Source organism: Pecten maximus, chromosome 5 (assembly GCF_902652985.1).
Source record: "Pecten maximus chromosome 5, xPecMax1.1, whole genome shotgun sequence".
In the NCBI taxonomy this organism is placed as follows: Eukaryota; Metazoa; Mollusca; class Bivalvia; order Pectinida; family Pectinidae; genus Pecten; species Pecten maximus.
Genome location: NC_047019.1, coordinates 15757798 through 15776374, shown reverse-complemented (window position 1 = coordinate 15776374; position 18577 = coordinate 15757798). Strand labels below are relative to the sequence as shown.

Here is an 18577-nt window from a genome sequence, read left to right as displayed (position 1 = left end):
TTGTGCGTCATCACAACAATTTACAAAGCATCACCCCTACTCTAAGAAATAGTTTGTAAATAATTGGACTTGTTTTTGTTTTGTTTTTTGTTTTGTTCATTGGAAGAGAGTACTTCTACTTATTTTAGAATTTCTGTTGGCAGTTGACAAATACGATATTTCTAAATCGGGAGAAACTGTATGAAATATAAGTATATGTATATTTAGTAATGGCACAAAATACACATATAAAAAGGAACTATCTAAAACTGTTCTTTCTGTTTAATGTAAAACGTGTAAGACGATGGCGTCTTTTTCTGTCGAGCTTTTATACTTTAAACACCAGCGTCAAAACCTTTACATAAATGTACTGTTAAATGTATATAGAGATGTGTTTAATGTAGTCTTCCTACCAGTCTCCGATAGTGTCCGCTGATAGTTTGCAATACTGGCTCTCAAAATAAGGATGTACGTGATCTATATCTATATAAATACATCTATATTATAACACATAATATTTAATATGATTTACATATAGGTCCAAATATTGTTTTTATAGTGGCCTATATGATCTCCCTAGGTCCAGTTTTAATCTTTTATAGCCTCCAATAATATCTCTCATAGTCTCCAGTATGGTCTATCATAGATGTCAACATCGTTTGTCAGTTTTCAACATTATCTATGACAGTCTAAAATATTGTATTGCATTGTCTCGATGTGATATTCACAGTCAGTGGTGAATTGATATTGTCAACTCCATTGATTTCAACCAGAGGCTAATTGAACTTAATATTTTTGATAGAATCAGTAGAGCATGTGCTGTTTGGAGCTACGCGGATGAATATGATGGCCCAAATTCCCGAGTCAATAGACAGCATATAAGGTGTTGGGGATGGCGGTAGAGAGGGGGTCTGTTCTATATAAATAGGCATAAACTTGAACAGGTTTGCAAACATATATGCAAAGCGCATCAGGGTTAATGTTGCACCCTATGCCTTTGCTCAATGTATGTCTCCATGTATCAATATTTACATTGTTGTACATTGTTGCAATTTGCACATTCCAGTGACATATTTTTGTTTCCGTGTCAAGGAGTATATTTACACGAAGTATATAACGCCGCATTTCCTTTTCTTTTTATATGTTTATTTGTTTAAATGATTTACATTGTCTAAAAGCAAATATCAAAAAACATCAAATACAATCCGTTATCGTGTTAGACACTTGGCTATCTCCTGGCGTTGATTTGTCGCGTTTATTGCATTGGAGGAGTGTGTTTTCACATTCAGCGTTTTGTTTTCGCCGTCTAAAAAAATGAACACAAATTAAGCAAACAACAAGGATCAAACTTTGTCAACAACCTTTTCAGCAAAATTATCACTCATTATCAATAAAAGATTATAACTTTATGGATTGGTTGTCTTAAATATGTTTGCCTGGATTAAAATGTCAGTGTTAATTCAGGGTAAGCGTTTTCAATAGTATCTATGAATTTTGTTTAAACAGAGATACGCACTTGAATTAAGTAACAATCGATCCAGAGTACCTGAGACATTTTGTCTAAATGATTAAAGTTCTATTTCTACCAAATAATATATTTATGCATATATATGAAACACATCATTTAAACTGCTTATATATAACGGTAAACAATTATGTAATAATGACACGTTTTTACATCTAAATATAGTATATCGATAATTTTGTTTTCAAATTTTAACCCCATCTAATAATAAATCGAATCAAGTTCAGTCTGAACTGCTGCAGGAATCTCGCAATATTGAAAATAAGAAGGAAACCGTACCTCCCAAACATAATGCCGTCTTCAATCGTCTCTGGTAATGCCATATCTAATGTTTCTGGTAAATAAAGGGACGACAATCCGGCCAAGATGGACATCACTCCAAATACAGCTACAGGGAACACTTTACCTACCATACCGCCTATAAACGCGGACTGAAAAAAATAAAACATTGCGTTTTAGGCGTACTATTCTTACAACATTGCGTCATTATGTACAGTGATTGTAAATAAAGCATAATTATATAACACACAATAGGTAAACAGTTCATACATTTCTTGTTTATGAAGTATTTTACCTGTAATATAACTCAACATTGATATGTAAGATCTTGGGAAATGGGATACATGGATACAATAATCATAAAGTGTAGCGGAAAGCTGTATGTTTTTCTTTTTTTTTCCGATAAGATTATAACTACTTTTGTAAGTTGTGACGGATTATATCAGCGTAACTTGCCACCAAACAGAATGTTTGATCCTCACCGAATCCGCTATGTATGGCGCCACAATTCCTCCTATTCTTGACGCACAACAACTGGCACCCATCCCGGCATTCCTTACCACGGTCGGATATAATTCGGCAGAAAATAGGTAGAGTGTATTAAACCCTGTAGATACGGCAAACTTACCAATCATGGCCAGTATGACAATTACTGTCTGGTTCTCTGAAAATTAATTGTTACTATAAGTAAGCTAAATATTACAAATATCAAATATTACAAAGACACTAAGTAACAAAAACCTATTAAAAGACATTTAGTCGAAATAACATTTTAAAAAGACACTAAATCAAAATAAAATATTACAAAAACACTTAGTCGAAATAACATATCACAACAAAACAAAGTCAAATAACATATCACAAAGACACTAAGTAAAAATCTAGGTGAGATACACTAAGACATGTAGAGGTAAAGTCAGCTGAATTAAAAAAAAACATGCTTAATCGGGTGATGAAAATGAAAAACATATTGTAATTTGTGTGATCTGCTTAATCCATTTCCGTATATAGTAACCACTTTTATTTTCAGTGCCTTTATCTTTCTCCATTTTTTAAAAATATAATATAATGATAATGATAATTCTGCAATATCCTACCTAATTCACCATACATCGTTGGAATTATTATCGATGCGCATGCGCACCCTGCTGATATCATACTGAGGCAGTAAAGCGGTTTCCGGCCAATTCTATCCACTAAAATTATGATAACGGTAATAGCTGGAAACTCGACTAGTGCAGATAAGAACATATTCAGATGGAAATTTCCGCCGAGGTTCCCTGTATTTAGATACAATCCGTAGTAAGTCATGCTTGCTATACACCTGTATAAAGAGGAAAGAAATCCAGTTCAAAATACGTCTGTAAAAACATGGTTGTAAGGACAACTGTACTGAAATTGCCTTTTTGGGAGTATTCTAAGTTTCAGAAAATTGGAATTGATATGAATAACCGCCTTACAAATTTGATATTATGAGGAATATATTTACAATTTTACAAAATACTCCAAATGGAAACTGAAATTAATTAAAATATGGGACGCGATTATAATGCGGAATTTTTTTCTTGTGAAATCCAATCCTTAAAAAATGAAACATTTCACACACCGTTAACAGCGAAATCAAGTTAATGCGCGTAGTAGACAATACCACATTATTATATAACTGTACGCTATATCGATATCAACGTGTAATGAAACAAAATGATGGTCCGTATTCACATGTATAAATCTCATCATTACTTACCAGTTGAAGAGGATGACGAGTGTGCGCATTAGCATGACACGTGACGAGAACAAGTGCCACACCTTTCCGGCGGGTTTGATCTCCTCATCATACATGTCTTCTAACAGATTCCTTTTTATTGCCACTTTGTTGACCTTTGCCATTTTCTGGAGTATAACGTTGGCTTCTTGATACCGCTGTTTTGTAATTAGCCAACGAGGGGATTCTGGGAGAAACCTAGTCGAAAATACAACAGGAATGTTAATCGTATTGAACAAATGTTTTTTTTTACATCAACAAAGAATAACTAACACAACATATGAATAAATTTCGAGAAAGGTTATTTTTGAATAATGCCTTGTGTTCTCCGACAAAGCTGCATCAACATCAAATGGAATAATAACGATAGTGGTTCTTGTTAAAATGTAGTACCTCCCCCTTACTAAGCACTATTATTATAACAAAAAGATAAACAAAATAATATACATTAAAGCTAAGCCTTTCTGATTCGTTTATCATTTGCAAAACACGTTTATTTGTAGTCGTTGGACCGTTCTTAGAGAGAAAACAAAGTAATGCGGTATTCGAAATTGCGTTTAATATTTTTTATTTATGTTGTTCTCGGCAGAACAAGTTAACATTCTTGTTGTAGATTAATCAAAACGTATCATGTACCGATAGGTTTATTCGGGTAAAATATTCGAGAGTACGTTGTCTTGAATCAATACACCACGTCTTGGTAGGATGTGACACACTAGAATGTACTATAAACAAGGATTGTACATACCACCAGTAGAAAATGAAAAGAAAAGCCGGCGCTGAACAAATAATGTTGATGTAGTACCAATGTCTGGCCAGGTAACTGACGGCGGGTAGAATTGCTAATCCGACGATGAAAGCATACTGCAGAATCATACCAGCTAACTTCCTTTTTGATGGACCAACTATCTCAACACCTGAAAATGTAAAATGTAAAAATAAACATAATGGGTATATTTGTATGCATTATTCCTGAAATGATCACTGTTTAAATTATATCGTCTTGAAGGAATAAGAATGTAAGAAACACAATTTCCTTTTTTTCGGAAGGCACATCATTATCAATTTGATAAGTAAAGTATATATTTGAGGGAATAAATTCAAAATCATATATAATTATTTATATCGACGAAATCTAGACAATCTTAATTGTATCTATAATATAATGGTTGTTTTTACTCAGAACCATGAATATATTACATGCTTCAACGACCATGCTTAATATATATATTACATTTGCTGGGATCACAAACTGATACTTTATGAACTATAATGCATATTTTACCAAGGACAAACCCCACAATAAAGACACCCTGTGCTGTAGCCCCAATAGCCACCGTTAAGATAGCGTAGACGATGTAGGATGAGGACCAAGATGAACCAAATGTCGCTCCCAAATACGTAACTAGCGACAAATAAAATGTCATTTTGCGGCCAATTCTGAAATTAAAAACACCAAATAATTCAAAGTTTATCGCAAGTAAATTTAAGAGTATAATAACGTAAGATGATCAACATTAAATATGCTGCACTGCCGACGGCGTTAATACCAATGGTCATAAAATAATCATAAAATAACATCCGCGTTATCAAAGCTTATCACATGAAAAAGAAATAACCTTCTAAGAGGATCGATTGTAAGACAGATAATTACGCACTAAATATAGAACTAAAGAACGAAATAGTTTCTTCATGTACCAGTTTACTTTTTAGTCACTTTAAATTCAAAATATAAAAAAATGAACTTACACTGTTGGAGGGCGTTGATGGCGTATAGTATGTACTTTTTCTTGTTGAATTAAAATATACAACGATCTATAAACGATTAAAACTACTCTTTGCTATTTCTGTATTAACCACCTTTTAACTCAAACTGATAAAAGATCATACCTCAACACCACAAGGCCATATTGATATAAATAGATATAATACATGAGGTAAATAGGATAAGTACTTACGTGTCTGAGAGAGTGCCAAACACAACGGCACCGATGAATTTGCCAACGAAGAATAGTGACTTGATTAATGACGTTATATTTGTCTCCTCACAGACGATATTGAACTGTTGAGAAACCATGGTGTCTTTTAGAACAATGTCAATTAAAATGGATGTTATTTTCGTATATCTTTATACCTAGTTATATTTCCAAAATTTTCACTTGATATTAGATACATATATTTGAAACATCTTAAGCCGAATTAACCTGCAGGAAGTATATATAAAAGTAACAACAAGGTTGATGTAAATTGATACTCAATAAAACAACTATACTCTATGTTATACGTTGGAGCTTTGTTTGAGATGTGATAAAACACTTCCTCACGTCGGACAATTCGGACACACGTGTCCAGAGAAATAATGAACTGTTGCAATACAATCATTTTTCAATCAGTACATACGGCACTATATTCAAAGAAAAACAGGTTTATCTGAGTGACCACTGTAGTCCCATAGAAACTAAGTATATACGAAAGTGTGACCACTGTAGTCCCATATAAAATCAGTATATACGACAGTTTGACCACTGTAGTTCCATAAAAAATCAGTATATACGACAGTTTGACCACTGTAGTTCCATATAAAATCAGTATATACGACAGTTTGACCGCTGTAGTTCCATAAAAAATCAGTATATACGACAGTTTGACCACTGTAGTCCCATATAAAATCAGTATATACGACAGTTTGACCACTGTAGTTCCATATAAAATCAGTATATACGACAGTTTGACCGCTGTAGTCCCATATACAATCAGTATATACGACAGTGTGACCGCTGTAGTTCCATAAAAAATCAGTATATACGACAGTTTGACCACTGTAGTTCCATAACAAATCAGTATATACGACAGTTTGACCGCTGTAGTCCCATATAAAATCAGTATATACGACAGTTTGACCACTGTAGTTCCATAAAAAAATAGTATATACGACAGTTTGACCGCTGTAGTCCCATATAAAATCAGTATATACGACAGTTTGACCGTTGAAGTCCCATATAAAATCAGTATATACGACAGTTTGACCACTGTAGTCCCATGTAAAATCAGTATATACGACAGTTTGACCACTGTAGTTCCATAAAAAGTTAGTATATACGACAGTTTGACAACTGTAGTTCCATATAAAATCAGTATATACGACAGTTTGACCACTGTAGTCCCATAACAAATCAGTATATACGACAGTTTGACCACTGTAGTTCCATAAAAAAATAGTATATACGACAGTTTGACCGCTGTAGTCCCATATAAAATCAGTATATACGACAGTTTGACCGCTGTAGTCCCATATAAAATCAGTATATACGACAGTTTGACCACTGTAGTCCCATGTAAAATCAGTATATACGACAGTTTGACCGCTGTAGTCCCATATACAATCAGTATATACGACAGTGTGACAACTGTAGTTCCATAAAAATCAGTATATACGACAGTGTGACCACTGTAGTCCCATATAAAATCAGTATATACGACAGTGTGACCACTGTAGTTCCATAAAAAATCAGTATATACCACAGTGTGCCCCCTGTAGTCCCATATAAAATCAGTATATACGACAGTGTGACCACTGTAGTTCCATAGAAAATCAGTATATACCACAGTGTGCCCCCTGTAGTCCCATATAAAATCAGTATATACGACAGTGTGACCACTGTAGTTCCATAGAAAATCAGTTTATACGACAGTGTGACTACTGTAGTTCCATAAAAAATCAGTATATACCACAGTGTGCCCCCTGTAGTCCCATATAAAATCAGTATATACGACAGTGTGATCACTGTTGTCCCGTAGAAAATCAGTACATGTGTATATACCACAGTGTGACCACTGTAGTCCAAAACAAATCAAGTATATACGACAGTGTGACCACTGTAGTCCCATATTAATCAGAACATACGACAGTGTGAACACTATAGTCCCATAGGAAAAAAAATTACAAACGACAGTCTGACAACTGTAATTCGATAGAAAAACAAGGTAATCTCACCATTTGAATTAACATTAACTCAACGAGGAAAAATACGGCAAAATTCTTTCGATATTTCCATGAATACTCTTGAAAAAAAAACAAGGAGAAGAAACCAGTTGTTCCGGCGAAGTAAGCGTCTTCAGCTTCATTGACGAAACTGGCCAAATAACTCTAGGTCGGATCGGGGTTAAGTCACATTCTCAATGTTATGACCGTGGCGACCACATAAATTACTTCATAATAACAAAACTGTATTATCATACTCATTTAAAGAAGAAGGAGCAATTGTATGATATTTAAAGGAGTAACACGTAAAAAAGGTGAACAGATCAAGTTGGAAATCTAAAAGAAGATAATGCTATGTAGATACTAAAGGTAAGACAGAATTAATAGAGAAAACAATACCTTGGATGTAAATGTCTCATCAAATACGGAATCACTGTAAACCCACTCATTGCATTGAACAAGTGAGGCATTTACTGGTCTGCTGGAGTTGTCGAACTTGACATTTTGGTGATCAAACGAGTATAAGTGGCACTGGTCATAATCGAGGGTGTCGTCATCCCATGAGGGAGGTATATAATTGTTGATCAGGTTCTGTTGATAGTGACTACGTATAATGTAAGTGTCATTCTCCAGGTCAGGAATTTTACACCTGCACATAAATAAAATCAGGGAAATTGTTTTGTTACAATATCTGCAATACAGAAATATAATATTACCGGGAAATACATCTGAACCAGCCATTAGAGTAACGATTTAAATTTCAGGGCACATATTCAACTTCTGTAGGGCAAACTTTAGTGCGAATGAAAAGACATTTACATATCAAATTTAAACGTTTTCAAACTATTATTTAAGACACTTGTTAGGTCTCATTTGGAATATGTACCGGGTCTTACAATCTTCATATTTTCTGGGTCACAGATAATTTTATTAGCGTATTAAAAATTTACATAACACCAATGACAATCGCGTCAAGTCCGTTATGTTTCCAATGAATTTCAAGAATAGAACAAGAGGCCATAAACAGTAAAATATTCAAGAAACGTTGTCGATTAGAATTAACTTTTTTGAGTTTCCGTTTAGTAGACATTTGGAACAATTTGGCACAGCACGTTATAATTTGCTAAAAAAAGCCGGCCGTACCACATTTGTTACACACAAGAATTGGTGGTATTTTGCATTTAAATAGTAATACATTTGGTAGGCTTTGTCTATAATAGCTTCAATCGGAACAATTTTACCCTATTATCATGTAAGTTGTTGAAACTGAAATCTAGTGTGTCCTTTAAACTGTACGAAAAACCTTCAGTGATTTGTTCCTAACATAAATAAGTGATTTTTTTTATATATCTTTTTATGTATTTGTGTAACATTTACGACCTAGTTGATACTAAAAAGTTCCATTTATTTTGATAATTTGTGTTAATTGTAAGCTACCTTTTTATTTATTCACATATTAAAGTTTTACTTTATTTTTTTCATTCTTGGGGAATACATTTTCATTAATACAACTTCACATATATCAAGTTTTATTTTTGAAATTTATTTATTTAAAATATTTACATTATTGACATACCCGTTCTCCACAATTATATCATGGGTTCTTGTAATTTCACTTTTAATCCGTTTCTTTTTTTAAATAAGAAGTTTGTTCTTGTGTTTTATGTTTTCATTGTGCTATATATGCTGTGATGATATGTCAAGGGACGTTTTACTTTTACGTTTTTAATACTGTTAGGGCTTACCTCAATCTAAGTTGTCATTAATTTTTGGTAGAAATTACTGATTGTTTTTGTTATTTCCTAGGCTTTTTCGTTTTATTTAGATTCATTTTTAACATGAAGAGGTCACACTATATGCTTATTCATGTTTTAGGATAATCTTCCGTTGATTTATTTTTTTTTCTTTTTTTTTTTTTTTTCTTTATTGTATTGTTTTTATATGTTTGTAAAAAAAAACTCCCTCGTTCTCATAATTATTGATTTTTGAATTCCTTTAAACTTTCTGTCCCCTGTCCAAAATGAATTTGAGCATAAGTCTTTCTATTATAGAATTATTATCAGTATTATCTTTTATCTCTCAAATGAATTTGTATTCGTCATCTAAATGTGTTTAACCAATGAAAATATTGAAACAATAAACTGGGTAAGATCAGGTGTTCGTAACAATGACATTGTTTGCAGAGTAAACATCACATCATACCACCGTCGATCATCCTAGTCACCTGCCACAATATTAAAAACTTTATCATAGTTTGTGAAAAAAAATTATGCTTTTTTCTAAATTTCTTATGATTTTCAGCTTATATGTTTGTTATACACTATAAAGTATCAATATGTTTTCACTAATACTATTTCTCCCATCATTATCCACTCAATGAACTATACGCTAATACTAATAGGACTTTGTGATTATCCTAGACTGTGTATGACACCTCTTATTTCCTTGTCCCTTTTGATATATATATTTGAAGTGGTTTTTTTGGATAATATTTGAAAACACAATAGGTCGAATATGCTGGTTAATATAAACTACCGATACTAAATCCACCAACAAAGCCCAGCAAAATAATAATGATAAAATCTAAACACTATAGGCATGCGAGAACTCAAAATCATCCAGACGTCAGTCGGACTCGTGATCAATACAGAGATGAATTGGTTGAAATGCAGGCAACCGTGAAATAGGACTATATGAGCTATGGATACGATCTATAGAAGGAAACGGAGGTCAGGAATATGATTACTTTATATTTTAAAACTTTCTTCATGACTGACTTAATTCAGAGAGTGCCCCCAGGAATAGTGATTTTCTGTCATGTCCTTTACATATCAGGATATTAGTATAGTATTAAAAATATCAGTCCATAAAATAATGTTAAATTTTATGCAGATGTTTCCAATATTATAGTAAAATATGAATCGTTCAATCATGCTTATTTTAGATATAAAACATAAGTTTGTTAACAGTTGAGGGTTGCTACTAAGCGTTTTCATATTTCTTGCATACAAATCGGACTAGTTAAAGTTTGCTATGTAGTTGATAATGTAAATAAACTATCATGGTTACCTACCTGTGCTGAGGAGTATTCAGAAATATTACTGACATCACACCATACAATCCAGCGGAGATTGAACTAAAGCATGTCAGAGCCAAAACAAATTTCTGATATTTTCCAACTTCACCGAGACTTCTCAAAATGTCGTCTAAAGCCATTCTAAGGATACCGCGTGGTGCCTTGCCGTTACATTTGCGATACGTAAATGTGTTGAGCAGTATCCAATCTCGTCATCTATGAACTCGTCGGTTTAAGATGACAGGATCTCAGTCATAACTAAGAAGAGTACTGGGGTTATAGCCAACCAACCGGATAAAAGTACGATTTCATCGAGTGTGTTACAGTACAAGTACCATAAACCGGAGAGAGTTTGAATGAGTTTGAAAAATTTCTACATCGCTAATGTTTACATAAGTTCATACAGTGCAACCCGTGAGTCGCAAACTTTTAGCAGCTATTACCAGCTAAGACAGATGTTTAGGGTCAAACGGACGAGATAACGGTTATTTTATCGTATTGATACATCATTTATACCAAATACTAAGTTATAACTGTAAAAATGACAGGAACTATATGCAGTAATAAACCTAAGAGGTATTCATACACCAAAACACAAAGATTAAAGTAGAAGTATGAATTTGAGATGCATGCTGAGCAGAAACAGTTGCGTACACCCTGCCGTGCCTTAGTAGTTATTAGGTTATAGTTGTATATCAAAGGCAATCGGCTGTCAAAGCAGGAAAGGAAATTATTCTCTGAACGGTCCACACAGAGGAATTTTATCAAACACCGCATGCAGGTCAAATTATAGTTCAGTGTTACCTACTTTTGGTACTTATAGAATCTTTCACCCCTTGAGGATATTTCAAACTGAGGGAAAGATCAAGTTTACCCCGAGGTATGAGAGCCCCTGTCGCTTTTCCAAAGGGGGAATTATTATTTTTCCATTACCATGTCTACGTTCATACGTAAACGACGTCATCATTATTGAAGACAAGTTTTAACTTCGATGTAGGTAAAAAGTCAAAATATACATTTGAGTTAGTAAGAGTGACTTATTTTGGTAAATGACATACCGCCTAATCCAGATAGAGACGAGAGTTACCTACTTTTGGATCACGACACTCCGCCTTACCTATGCGAACGTATATACGAAGTATGAAGACCCAGTTAAAAAAAGTGCAAAAGAAACATCAAAATAAAGGCAAGAGTGACCTACTTCTGGGCCATAACACCTAGGTGAACACATGCCCGTAGTATACAAACTGAGAGAAGTAGTGTAAACGAGAGAAGCAGAAAAAAACTATGGTGCCCCTTCCCCATCGCCGCTACCGCCGCCACCACCACCGGCGCCACCACCACCACCAGTTCCCCGATGTCTATGTGGAAAGTAATGAAATAAACAGTTTAGTTTATAGAAATATGACATAAGGTAATGCATATTTGATTAAAATCTGGTGTATATTTCTTGTGAAATCCCACTCTTTAATTTTTACATTGCATTGAAGAAGCCATGACATTTACCTTCGTTGTTTGGAAATAAACTTAATAAGCTATATTTGAAATATTAAAAAAACATATGTTAATGTTCAAATGTTTAAGATACTTTCGTTAAGTATGTTTGTATTTCCCTTGCTGTTATCACTGGGAGAACACAAGAATGACCCATTTCTTTACTAAAGCATTTCGTGCCGCGTAATGTTTGTAAAAAACCGCATGCATCCAGACGGGAGGTGCCTTGTCTGGGGATCATCAAGTCATGACATGTCCTATACCATCAAAATCCCAAGTTTCTAAAACGTGAAGACAGCTGTATAGAGTTTATATAGTATGTCTATAGTAGAATAGCAAATAACACACTCGTTTCAAGTGACTGTACATAAGGGCGCACCACCATTATCTACATACGTTATCAAATGCACAAATTGTAGCACAACTCTTTTGTGCAGAAGAGGATACAAAGTATTTTTTGCCATAACATAAAAAGTTTTCTGCAATCAAAATGAGATTAAAGGCTATGTTCGTATATTTTTAGAAAATCATGCAAGGCATGCGCTCACACGAAGAAAAACGATACTTCAAGCAGGCAACAGACATAATCGACGAGGAAAAAATACTAGATGCAATTCAACAGCATGCTCTGTAATCGTGTCCCGTTTAATGGCCGCGTTCTCCATATGCTATATATCTGGCTAAGTAGTAATACCTTATAACATATGTTAACCGTGTGAAGTATCGTATGCTCAATAATGACGTAACTATGACCTGCAGTGACATAAGTAGTATGAAAAGGCTCCGCATGATTATACTTAAAAAAACGTAACGCCTTTCCAAAAATAACATTTATATGTAATAGTTAAATCTGTTTTAAATCGAAAGGTTTATATAGAAAAAAAGACATGACAGGAAGTCTATTATTAGTAAATATGAGTAAGCTTTCACGATAGAGTGCCCAGTGATGACATAATAAATCCATCGTGGATTATGGAGAGAAAACAATATCTCATCAAGTTTTATTATGAGATACGTATGTTCTGATATTTATATTTGATTTTTAATTATTATTGCTTTCTTTTTGTAACTTTAAAAGAAAAAAGAAAACGAAGAAAGAAAACAAAGTTGATATATAAGTGTAATATTAATGAGTTAGATAACATTAAAAACCGTCGACGGGAATACCATACGAAGGTTAACGATGGTATTGTGAGATATGGCATTGTTGATATACAGTAAACTACTGTGACATCTCGTTATGGACAGTGATAGTTTAAATTTACAGTAGATAAATGCAGTATACACATCTGTCTGGTCAATGATTGATCCTCTATGTTTGCTTAAATACACAGGTCACATCTTTGATTCAATATGTAATGGATATTAGCCTCAAACTGTCCAATATGAACATAATATGCCATTCAATGCTGGCTTAAAACTCTTAGTTAGAACATATCTCACTTTGTGTTGATATTGGGCAGTCTCAATATCTGTTAAATATGTGCAATCAACCAAGAAGGCTATTGATACAGAATAAGGCAGTTACGGTCAGTAGTATATGTTGCTTTATTTTGCACATTTGAATACTTTAGTACATTACAGGGGCGTGGAATATACGACATGACAGAAATTTTGTGCAAATTAATTTAGGGGAATAAACAAGATTTCAACTGGAACTCAAAATATTAATTGCTAAAACTATGAATTCAAAGGAAATAATAGATAATGCAGGAAATGCGTCTCTCAGTAAAGTGTTAGTATAAGCGTAAATATATATATATATATATATGTGTATGTAGGATTATCAAGTGTATGTAGGTATATGTATGAGTATATTTGTGTTTCATGTATAACAAGGAGTAGGTAATGTATGCAAAACAAGAGAAGGTACCGTCATTAAAACGAAATCGCAACCTCAAAATCGACAAAACGAGAGCACGTAAAGCACAAATAAATACTAGACATTGGATGGAGACCCTTGATAATATGATCAGATGTAGAGAAAGGGCCTACTTCCTCATCGACAACACGCCTGGTGCAAATACAGGTCAAATAACATCTCATTCTCAATATGAGAACGGTGGCGATGCCAAAGGAACCACTAGGCATTTCATCAAGCCTCGAACGCGTCTGACTTCATATTAACCAAGATTTTTTTCTTCTAAATTATATCAGATGTCGACCATCAGTACAAAACTTAAATTATTTTGGTATTGGTTGACGAATGAAACGTTATGGTACAGAATGTATGATATATGTTGTGCTTCAATGAAATATACAATTAATATGCTAAGAAAATCATTGTTTAATCTACCAACATGAAACGTTACTACAACGCTAATATGATTTGAATAGGCTTAGGCATATCACAACCAGTGTATGATTTAAATGTTACTATAATGTTAATACAATGTGAAGAGGCTTGTGTACATCATAGCCAGTGTATGATTTCAATATTACTTTAATGCCACTCTCATCCGACAAATGACTAGTGACAACAGCAATATACGTTTATATTTTTGCATTACTTAACATTACGAAAACATCAATTTGATAAAATACTCACCATCAAAATAATCATATACACGGTAACATACATGTTTTAATTTCAAAAGAAAACGATCCCGACATTTGATAATCAGAATTTTAAATTTGTAGGTCATGCTTGAGTAAGACTGAAAGAAAATCTGGAGACTCCAGTCAGATCAAGCTATTCACAAAACTAATTAAATCGATCCCGATCTATGTATGATATGTTTTGATGTAGAATACATTTTTGTTGTTTATTTTACAATTATTTACGGATCTGTATGACATCATGGAAATCTATAGGGATAGTCGGGCACATCTACCCGGAATGATGGGTGTGGCACAACTATACATCTCATTAATTGCTCTCGCGTCGTTCCCACTCATCTCTGTAGCTTTGCCGATTATATCCAGATAACGTCTTCTGTTTCCTCGTGGTCGCGGTACGATAGTGTACTGGTCATTTCTGCTAAACGCCTGAAACATACAGGAATACAAGCATAGTGAGTTGAGGTCAGAACAAATAGTCCCCAATCCCTTCATAAATCAAATAGATGTGTTAAGGAGTTTAACAGAGGAACATCTGACCATTTATATAAAATTTCACGCTATGATGGTTTTTTAAGAATATGAACCAGGGATACATTATAAAAAAAAAATCAAAAGTGGTCAAGTGTGACATTTTACCTATGATCTTGACTGATAATCACCGAAATATAACAAGGAGTAGAATTCCATGCTGTGATTGTTTTGTGTTAATGTAAACCAACTATCTATATGGAAGATCTATCTTGTACACAAACGTTTTGATCTCAATATTGGTCAGTGTAAACTTGAGCGAAATTCACCAAAGTCTAATAGGGTAATTAATTTTAAACTTTTCATTGTGCGGTTGTGAGCTAAATCTGTCCAATGTTTCCCTCATGTTTTTAAAGCTCATGTATGACCTTTAATTTTATTTCCTGAATAATACCCGCCAAAATATTACTACTTATAGAGTGTGTCCTGGGGCTCAAGTTTTTTAAGTGGTGAAGTCTGACCTTTGACCTTTAATCTTGACAGATGTTCTCCAACATAATAGTACGTGTAGAGTGTCATGCCCTAATGGTATTGTGTGAATATAAAACAAATGGGTCCAGGGGCTCAAAATATATATTGTATATAAACGTTTTGGTTTCAATAGTGTGACCTTTGACCTTTAATCTTGACCGACGACCACCAAACATATATTGTGCACAGCGTTTTAACGGGCGGACACGCTGACAATTTTAATACTAGTTATCGCCTTTAATAAGTTTGGGGCATGTATAAAAATATATTATCACAATGATATCATACAGGTGTATTAGAATCGTTGCATTAATATATATCCACATCACGAATAAAAATAACCTGTGGTAATATTCTATACTCGTATGTTTGAATGCAGGCAATTCATTATCTTGAAACAAGTGGTCTTATAGTGGGGCATGTGACCTCAAGCATGAACATGACACAAGGCGAACAAAAAGAATTAACGAGCAATCCTTAAACAGACATATCTGCTTTATAAAAGTCTAGACCTATTTGATTATTTTTTAATCTTATCTTAACATATACCTGCTTAAAATATAGCTTAACTTTCTTAAATCATAAATAATATTTCCTATATAAAAATGAGTATTTTTATATTTGTTGTGTCGCTTTGGTAAACGTGTCGTGCATTATGCATTTGTATATCGAAATGGTATTATATGACAGCATAGTTTTCGGACTGCTTATTGACCAACATGTGAAAACCTCTGAGTCTGCCGAAAGTGGTGTGGGCCAATCTAATTTCACGTGGAAACATTCATACACTAACCGTTAAATATAGGTAACAAAAAGCATGCTTTGAATTTGGAGCATTTACGTCACGTACTGTATACAAATTGTGCTTACTCTGTTGCTATAGTGCATAATGCTACGGTAGTCATACGGGATTTCTAAAGAGTCAATTGTTGCTCGGCTGTACCGCCTAAAATTTCCGCGTTTGCCACGCTCCACATTTCCTCTGAATATGCGCACAAATCTCGTTCTGTCCGGTCTAGACTGCTCGTGATACAGGCCTAAGGCGTGGAGTAACTCGTGCGTAGCGACACGTTTCTGGAATATAAGAAGAAAACATGTTTTAGATATATTGACATTTATGTCTGATGTACTTTTCATTAAACATGGTCCATATGTCACTGGTTATAGGCATGGATATGAGAGCTCCACGAAAGCTCCTATGCGTAACTCTTATGATCTACTTGCTTTATTTTCTAGTAATTTTATAACACTCAAACGTGATTGCCAATTATATACACAATTGTTTTGTCGGGCTTGATATTTATTTTGATATTTTTTTCTGAAAAAGTAGGCCAACCTTAGACTTTCAGTGTTGACAGAAATGTGGTATACTATTTATCAATAGGAGAATTCATTTCAACTAAATTCATGGTGCATTAGTAACAGCTTAGATTTTTACAATTGGTAGTATCAAGGACGAATTCCAAACTACTACATATCTATTTTAAGGGTTACTCATTTTCCTTTGAAATTATTTTGCCAAGATTGAGGCACCTTTTCATGACACACGTCATGTTCACTGGTGTGTGTAAACTGCATTTTCAAAGAGATTTTAAATGTCGCTCGTTTCATGTAACAATATTACGATTGCATTTGATGTCGAAAAAAAGAAAGAATTGTACACACCGGCAAAGGGTCTCCTGATATAGTCATAGATTAATATAATTTTCACAACCTTGAGGGGGCGAAAACGAGGGGAGATATACTTGAATGTATAATCTTAAGAACCATCGAGGACTGAATATCCCGAATCTTCACCCAAGATTTAAAACTACATGTACTTTGTTACACCCTGAACAAACAGGCATTGTCTTACGATTTATAAATTAATGCCATTGGATAGCTATTAATATCATCTAAAAATACTAATCGCATCATGCTTCAGCAATTTGTACATGAATGTTTTACGCAAGATTATATGGATATCAAAATATAGGTATCTTTACTACACCCTAAATAGGCCATTTCAAACCGTTTCTAAATATAATTCTCTGTCGTTAAATGCATAATACCGAAAGTTGTAAAAGCGTTTCGAATGCATCGCAACATCACCAAAGCGCTTGAATAATACGACGAAATATATCTGCGTATGAATGTCATCTTTCCAAACCCTTAGCTTCAGGGAAGATACATCCCAATGTATCACACAGGAAAATATTGATCTCCAAGAATATTACTTGAATTGTCAAGACATGAAAGTATCGATATTTGTTGAAATGAAATTGTATCTTTATACATGTATGTAACATTCAAAATCAACGTTTTTAAATTTCACTTATTTTATGTTTTGCGGTTGTCACAATCTGACCTAGGTCGCTGTATTAAATGTTGCACAGCAAAGCCTGAAAATAATTCAAATATTTTTTATTGTATATATGTACACAAATATTTGCTGGGTTTTGATTTTCGCGCTACATTTAATTACAGCGGATAAAGCAGAATTATATCCCCCACGATTGTTATCAACTATGCAGTTGGTCCGCTTCATAAAATCATGAAATCGCCATATAGTTGATAGACATTATTGGCTTGAAGATGATAAGAAAACTGATTATTTTTCTGAATATCACATCACAAGGTATTCATTGGCGATTAACAAGTACATATTTTATCACAATGTCATCAATCAAATCAGAAGACAGACACTGACAGCGATTAGATAGAAAAACTACAATTGTCGTCCCGAGCATAAAATGTCGGTTACCTACATTAAAAGGTAAGATGATATTATCCTAGGTTAAACTCAAGTAATGATACACATTTAAACGAAAAAAACATTATGCTGATTAACAAATACGTATTGATAAAAATGGAATAAATTATTCAGAAGACGAATAGTAAGTTTGATTGAATAATTAATCATCATCATTTTTCATTGTT

General features: G+C 33.8%; 1 protein-coding gene across 1 annotated transcript; it reads right to left on the bottom strand.

Annotated features, from left to right (window-relative positions):
- Positions 1-1058: 1058 nt before the first annotated feature.
- On the bottom strand, positions 1059-8393 carry LOC117327297 (organic cation transporter protein-like). The gene is made up of 9 exons (XM_033884222.1): positions 7927-8393; positions 5504-5607; positions 4831-4985; positions 4294-4462; positions 3528-3743; positions 2881-3107; positions 2266-2447; positions 1784-1935; positions 1059-1285 (listed from the first exon to the last, which is right to left on the bottom strand). Exons 1-9 carry the CDS (start codon positions 8266-8268, stop codon positions 1174-1176), a joined length of 1659 nt encoding a protein of 552 aa, XP_033740113.1. The 5' UTR covers positions 8269-8393; the 3' UTR covers positions 1059-1173.
- Between the last annotated feature and the right edge of the window lie 10184 nt (positions 8394-18577).